Source organism: Haliaeetus albicilla, chromosome 4 (genome assembly GCF_947461875.1).
Source record: "Haliaeetus albicilla chromosome 4, bHalAlb1.1, whole genome shotgun sequence".
NCBI classification, from domain to species: domain Eukaryota; kingdom Metazoa; phylum Chordata; class Aves; order Accipitriformes; family Accipitridae; genus Haliaeetus; species Haliaeetus albicilla.
In genome coordinates this window covers 50,840,285-50,848,044 of record NC_091486.1, presented here as the reverse complement: position 1 = coordinate 50,848,044, position 7,760 = coordinate 50,840,285, and the positions used below count along the sequence as shown (strand labels likewise).

The window sequence follows — 7,760 nt, the reverse complement described above, 5'->3', positions numbered from 1 at the left end:
TCTTTTCTTGCAGACAGATGAAGCTGCAGAGATCAGAGAGCTAGGGCTCTGGCCAGGTGGAAAGGTCCCATTAGGAAGACCCGTTTTGAGCAGGAACTTGGGTGCTGGTACATCTCAAACCACATTGTTCTTGCACGCTTGCGACTGATTTTCCATGGCTCCTCAGTTTACAGAGGGTAAAACCCAGGGGAAACTGCTGCTATCGGTGAGAAGCAGGCCACAGAAGCATCACTTCAGTCTTGTTGACACGATGCGATGTCAACGGGATACAAAGCCTCTTTTGAAAAATATTCCCTAAGAAGAGGTGATGAAGGCAGGCATGGCAAAGAAGGAAAAACTAGTGGATACTTGAATAGGTGAAACCATTTTGGATGGCCACAGAGGAGGGGAAGTAAAGACACACAGGAGTCTTCCTCCTGCAAACGCTGGGTGGATAGGATTGCGGTTGGCATTCATAAAAAGTCCGCATTTAGAAGATACAGCAGGTACCTGCATGAGCCACTGGTTCTAAGGGAAATGGAGAGCAAGATACTGGTTTGACTTCACACAGTATCTGCGCAGGAGACAGACAGACACCAGCGAGCAAGCGTGAGGCACACAGTACAAAAAGAATAAAAAAGCAATAGGCCCCTTAAAAACATATTTAATAGTTTTCAAACTTTATTTCATGGTGATTGACGAAAGACACAAGTTAGTAATGGTTATATCATGCTGCTCCTCTACTGTGCATTGCCCTTCAGAATTCATACAGCAGTTCACAATGGTCATTAATTTATCCTATAAATGAAGCCACATGGACATCTTTTTTTTAAAAAAAAGCAAAAAAAAAAAACCAGAAAAAAACCAAACCTCAATGTCTTTTTTTTTTTTTTTGTACATACATGTTATAAATGCTATTAAAAATAAAGCCGAAGTTAAGTGCACAGCCCCTAGGGAGCACTGCTGAATCTGACCTTGGTTCAAGATGCTTGACAACGAGGACGCAAGGTCCTGTTTTAAGGCATTTCCAAGCCCCAGCAAAAGCAGACAGAGTTTTTGTTTTTGTTTAGTTGGTTTTTTTTGCAGTGACCCTGGCTTCATTTCAGTGGCATTCTAGAAAATTAGCAGCTTCCTCTGTGCATGCCCCTCTCCCTCTGGAGTTGGCACATCCAGCCCTCGGTCTCAGCCAACGCAGTTGCATTGCCCAGCTAAAATTCACGTTCTCAAAACAGAGATCGAAGGTCTCACACTTCCCTCCCATCCCACCCCATCCTGCAGTCTTAGTTAGCCCCTGTCTATCTCCACCTCGTGATCAAAATACAGCAGTCCATCCCCTTCACAACACAGTCACAGTACTCCCCACCAGGAACCACAATTTATATAAACAGTAGCCACTTAAAATGTGGTATTGCCACACACACACACACACACACACAGAGAGCGGAGTCTCCATCCCACAGCGGGCACAGCCCCCCGTGAAATATTTAACCACCGGATTTTTAGAGGAATGTCAATAGATTAGGCATAGATTGGGGTAAACTTCTTTTAATTAAAAAAAAAAAAAAAGAAGAAAGAAAAAAGAAACCCAAGTGGTTTTACACAACGTTCTTCCCCTTTGTTACATCTGTGTTCAGAGCTCACCCTGAGAAAACTAATTTGACTTTTCATGGCTCAAAATTTAGTGCCAAGAAACAACATTTTTAAAGGTGCACTACTTTGTAAAGGTACACTACCAGGTGTGCTAGAAAGTTCGGGTAAAACTGCAAAATGATGGTACCCTGGATATTAATTAATATTTGATACCTTGCGGGATCCTTCAGATTAATTCTGTACACTCCATAAAGCTGGTTTTACACAGAGCAATGCCAGCTGCCATCTCAGGGTGGGAAAGGGACACAGGTGTGTTCCAGTAGTGGAAAGGGACAGAGATGCTACACAGCATCAGTAAATTCTTCCCATGGAGAAGGAACCTGAATGGAGTGGGTCATTTCTTTCATAGCTGCGATCCGTTTGTTCTTCTCCTGCTCACAGGAGATTCAGTGTTTGCATGCAAATGCGTGCTGGTTGACAGACACTCGCGCACACGCATACGTTCAATTCAGAAACACACATACTGGCTTTGTAACTGGCACCACAGTATTTGCTTTCGAGATTTGCACGGAGGAAGAAAATACTTAAAACACCTCCTCCCAAACACTACTGCCTCGACAGCTGGCTCGCGCGCCATTCCCATTGAAGCTATTGCTGCTGGGCTAGCAGTATCCAGAGGAGCTTTGATCGTGGCGTGGAAGACCCTGCATTGCACTGGGCATTGCGAAAACTTGAAGTCAAAGGTAAAACTCCAGTTACTCTTCCTGGGAGAGGCTCTAATACCAGCTCTACAGAGATTCACGTGCTGGCCAGCTGCAAGCATCCTCATGGTAGATAGAGGGCAAGTCATGCCCGGAGGCTGGAAAACAGACATGGGTCATGGAAGGACACATCCAACAGATTTTTTTTTTTAGTGAAAAGGGACCCAGTCCCCGTGCCCTCGCAGCCCGCTTGACAGCGCTGGAAGAGGGAGAGCACTTCCAGCTCTCGAAGACGTGCTGCGAGTTCTCACCGGTGCACGGGAGGGCAACGCTTGGTACACAGAAGCTCTTGGGAAGAGCAGCCAGGGCAAGCAGGTGGTTAGGACACGTCTGGATAAACACAAAGCGTGGAAATGAGGTTTCACAGCTGCTTCTGCACATGTCCAAGAGGAGGAGGAGGAGGAGAGCCGACAGAGAAATCAACATTTCCCCCACAGCACCTCTCAGTCCAGCAAACAGTCATAAGACAACCAAAGAGCAATGCTTTTCTGCCTGCTCAGAGCAGACCTTGGTCTCTCTTCCAGTGCATGGCATCCCTGATTTTAACAGAGCATAAAGGAGAAAAGCACTTGAGATTCTTACACACATAAATTATAGTGAGAGGAAGGGCGGGAGGAGGGAGATAGGGTGAACACAGGGCCAGGAGAAGGCTTGGCAGAGCCAGACCCCAAAGCAGGGTGGTAATTCCCGCTTCTCTGATGGCCACTTCCCTGCTCAGCCAGCACTGCAGAGAGGACTTTGGGGCCAGGCCTGAGATGGGAAAGCAGGGAATCCACGAAGGCCACACGTCTCGCCAGCACCAGCATCCTTTCCCCCGTGGGCGTGAACAACGACCCAAGAACAGAAGTAAGGAGGGGGAACAATAACCCAAAAAGAAGCTTCAAGTATGAATAAGATTTACAATGCAGGTGCAATAGGGAAGTTCTTCTGTCACTTCTTGGAGACTTGGTTCAAGGTTTGTTCTTTGTTGCTGCTGTTTGATTAGAGTCTGACTGACCTGGATAGACGGCAACCGAACAAATAACCCAAAAGAAAAGGTGTTTCCTCCCCTCCCTTTCCCCCCTCCCCCCAAAATATAAAAAGCAATAAGTTTACAAAAATAGAAAATAATTACAGCAATAGGCAGGAGGGAGGGAAGGAGAAGGAAGGGTCCCTGGGGGTCTATTTGGCTGAGCAGTGTAATATCGTGGGGTTGTTTAAAGCGTCCTCCACCAGATGCAGTTCTTGGCGGTCGACAATCACGTCCCTTATGCAGCCAATAAAGCCAGTGCTGTAGGCCTTGGGCAGCTTGTGAGCCACACTCAGCTTCTCCATTCCCCCTGCAAGAGAAAGCACAGAAGGTCGGGTGGGAGGACAAAGGACACGCTGCCGTTTGGGCCAGCAGCACACTCATGTGCACGCACACAGACTGCAGGTGCTGCTGGGAATGCCCTCCTCAACATGGGGGGGAAACCTCTTCCCTGGCCAGTATTTATTTTCACTTAAATCAGAGGAATGCCAGTTCCAACTCATACATAAAGGTTTCCTGAAGACACTTACAACAGTAACTTCCATTCCAAAATACCAACTCAACTTAAAATACTTCATTTTTCTTGGAGGTTGCTCCCAAATTCAAACTGAATTTTATTTCAGTTACTGAAATGTCAACTACGGCTCACACCAGGCCCTGAAATTACGAAGGGCTGATTGCGAACAAAACCTTTGGAAGAGCCAGTGAGGAAGCCAAGCAAAAATTTCTCCTGGAAAAACTTCTTCCACATAACTTCTAAGTTGATTTCAGAACGAGGAATGCCATCTGGGATACTGTCTTTTCAGAGGTAAGGCTACGTTTCTGAATATGAACTCCTTGTAAGTCAGGTTAGACTTGAAACTACGGGCTTAGACTGGGAAAATAAGAACAGATGCTTCCAAAAAGCGTAAATAGATTCTAATTCACTGTTTCTTCACTACAGATGATCAAAATCCCCAGACGAACATTTCTGTCCATTGATTTCTGTGGGCCTTGTGCCCCCTCGTAATCATGAACCCTAGGACCGTGCCTGAGGAGGAGCCCACTCCTGAACTTACAGATGGAGACCCGAGTCATGGATGTTCCTCAAGGGACGAACGAAACCCAGGACCTGCAGCATCACCCCTTCGGGCTCCAAAAAGGACTTCACTATCCTCTCACTTCAGATTAGTACTGGTTGTAGTTAAGCACAATTATCCTACACTGGTGGGTGGCTTTCTCGCCTATTTGAGCTGTTACAGGACAAATCTAGCCTTTGCGCTGACAGATCTGCCACAAGCAGTGTGAGATAGATGCAGTGGGCCAAACTCTGTCTGCGGGATCAAAATACTTATGTCAACGCAAATGGAACTGACTCTGCTGCGCACAAGGGCACCTTCTGGCATATCTGTTTATTCTGTTATGCAAATAAAGCAACATTTAAAATTTGGGTATTTACGTATTTTCAGGCAGAAGTACCCTTCTCTCAATTGAGCCATTTCACTTTTGGGAACCAGAGTTACCCAAGCAAGTAACATTTGGGAGGCTCGTGAACTAAGAGAAGGCTCCCACGCGTGAGGGAATTCGGCAGGTGGGAGCACTGCCGGTTTGGAGAGGGTTCTCCATGCCATCGGCAGCAGGGGATCCAGAGCCGCAGGACAGCTAACGGCTCTCTTCAGGGGACGTGGCATTTGGTAAAGCCAACCCTTCGTCCCTCAGCTGTCACCAGCATCCTGCCCTAGTAGGCAGAGAACAAGCAGGGGACTTTTTAGGTCAAACTTGTCAAAAGGTCACCTGCGAGGCAAAGGTGTTCCATTGAAACAAGGGAGGGAGCGTCAACGTCCCAGCTCCAGCTCTGAGCCCCTCAGCAAAGAAGAGGTTCACCCTTTCTACGCCCACTTACCCAGCCACAGGGCCCCATCTGTATCTAGCTGTGTCGCACCAAGCGGAGAAGAGCCAGCAATGGGGGCTTCGTTGCCGACTTGAAGGGAACCTTCTCTCTGTACCCTGCTCCCAGAGGGACGGAAGAAGAAACGCAAGATTAGCAAACTCAGAGGAAAAACCCAGAGCTGTCCTCCGCTTTACGCCAAATCTAGACACTGGGCACCATCAGCCCTTCTCCATCTGGAGAGGAGCGGGGTCAGGCCGGGTAGCACAACATCCAGCATCCCCTGGGCATCCTGCAGCCCCTGCCAGCGGTCAACCACAGCTTCCTCCCGCACCCTCCAGACCCATCAGCAGAAATCCCTGGCATGCCAGCCGCATGAGCCGCTCACCACTCCCGCCACCAATAAAAATAAAAGGGACGGCTCGGGCTCGCCGCGAACAGAATGTCAAACCCTCAGCCAGCTAAAATAAAAGGCACGAACCTTTCGTACCTCCTCGAGCCTGCCCCTTTGACATTTCCAGGCGTGTTCCAACACGCGCCCCTCCGACGCGGCACTGCCCACATGCCTCTCCTCTATTATTATCCAAGAAGAGGAGTGACCCTTGGGGATCACAGGGCACGGAGCCACGGCCATGACTCAGGCTCCCTAGTTCACAGCTTGCCCAGCCCAGAGCAATCTGCCACGGTCCCGCTCTCCCCTCCTGCTCGCCTTCGCACCTGTACGCTTTGATATGAATCCACCGGTTGGTGTTGACTGGGACCGTGGATCGTAGGACGACGGGCTTGGAGCCGAGGTCGTAGGTCATTTGTACGAAGCCATCCACTATGGCGATGGCGATGTAGTCTGATCGCTCCAGCCCCTTCCCACTCCACAGGATCAGCCCCTGAGTGGCTTCTGTTTTGATGCTTAGTTCAAAGTGGTTCGACTGCAAGGCCTTCTCGCTGCACGGTGAGACGGGAGCAGGGGAGAAGACAAGAGCAGAGTTAGAAACATGGCTACAAAAGCAACAGGCAGCCAGTCAGCTCCTCAGAGCAGCCTTCTCTGTTCCCAGCCGACTAGCTCAGCCACCGAGGACAACCTTCAACCGACCTTTGGCATCAGGCTATGCATGGGGTCTCAGTCCCTACCCGCTGCGCTTGAGGGGTCGCAGCCTTTGCAATATCCCAGGCCTGCTCAGAAAGCCTGGTGCGTGGAAGGGAGAGCAGCTGGAAAGCTTTAAATCAGGCCACGGGATCAAAGAAATGGCCCTCTGGAGGTCTCTAACCCAGCGCCCACTCAGAGCAGGACCATTGCCAGCGCTAGATGAGGGCAGCTGTGGCTCTGCCCAGCTGAGCTTGGGAACACCAAGCCTGGAGCTCCTCCATTGTCCTGGTGACCTGAGCAGGGGCTTCACAGTTCTCCTGGGGATGAAGTGTTTTCCCCAACATCCAGCTTGAACCTCCAAAGACACAGTATGGGGCTACAGCCCCTTGCTTTTGCCCTCCATGGAGCATAAAGTTCAGACGCATCAAGCCCTGCAAGCTGTGACACGCAAGTCTTGGTTTTGCCTCCTTATGTGCAGGTGCTGAAGGAAGAGGTCTGTTACATGGGCTGGTGAACAGCACCGGGCTGGCCCCGATGTGGCCAGCAGAAGGGTTTTCCCCACAGAGCTGCCTTTGATTTCAGAGAGGTCAGAACAAAGAGGGCTCTATTGGCCAGATCAGGAGATCTGCGGGCAGCAGCTGAGCTGGGGTCAACGCCATTTGACCATCCTGCTGGCAAGCATCCGAGGTGCAAGCAGAGCTGGGCTGCCTGGGGACCATGGCTCCCCATACCATCACGACACAGCCATCAGCCTCGGAGGCGTTTGCTCTACCGCTGCCTCTGCTTGACCAAAGACCTACAGGAACCCAAAGGCTGAGGACTGTGAGATGATGAGCACCCTGCAGTTCGAAGGGGATGGAGACCGTCCATAGAGGCAGCAAAGCCTTCTTTCTCCTAGATACGGTGTCTTTTCCTAAGGGCGGAGTGAAGGAAGGACAGGATTTACCCCACATTGGCATCCCCATCTTTGCTCAGTCCCTTTTGGAACAGGCAAAAGGGGCTTGGCAACAGGTGACGTCGGCATATGGAGTCGCCATCCATTCTCCTGGGATGCTCCGAGACATACTGCTGACACATGTGCACACATAGACCAGACAACATGGGCAACACAGAGAGCTTTTTATTCCCAAGGGACACCGCGTCCAAAGGGCTGGACGAGGGCTGGACTGTCAAGGCAACTCAGCCTCTCCTTTCACCCACGGCTATTTGCTGTCTAGGTCCCCAAGGAGTGAGGGCCAGAGCTGGAGCTGCATAGGAGCTGCTGTGGAAGGACAGGGCTTCCTTCATGTTTACTCTCATCATCTGTAGAGCTGCATCCCTTATAAATAAAAAGCCAAGGGTATGGACACACAGAACACACACAGAGACAGAGACATGCTGAGGCAGCAACAGCAGAGCACGAGATACAAGAGCTGAAAGCCTGGCACAGACTCACCTGGGCTCCGCAGGATAGTCCAGCGCTTCGGGACT

The 7,760-nt window shown here is 50.1% G+C and overlaps 1 protein-coding gene across 5 annotated transcripts in view; it reads right to left on the bottom strand.

Moving 5' to 3' along the window:
* Nucleotides 1-642: 642 nt before the first annotated feature.
* AGRN (agrin) overlaps nucleotides 643-7,760 on the bottom strand; it is a 126,057-nt gene continuing 118,939 nt past the window's right edge. For all 5 annotated transcript variants that reach the window (XM_069782621.1, XM_069782622.1, XM_069782623.1 and 2 more), the window contains 3 exons: nucleotides 5,924-6,148; nucleotides 5,222-5,325; nucleotides 643-3,649 (listed from right to left, as the gene is read on the bottom strand). In XM_069782621.1, the coding sequence (XP_069638722.1) occupies nucleotides 3,492-3,649; nucleotides 5,222-5,325; nucleotides 5,924-6,148 (487 nt within the window). In that variant the 3' untranslated portion in view covers nucleotides 643-3,491. The remainder of the gene's footprint in view (nucleotides 3,650-5,221; nucleotides 5,326-5,923; nucleotides 6,149-7,760) is intronic.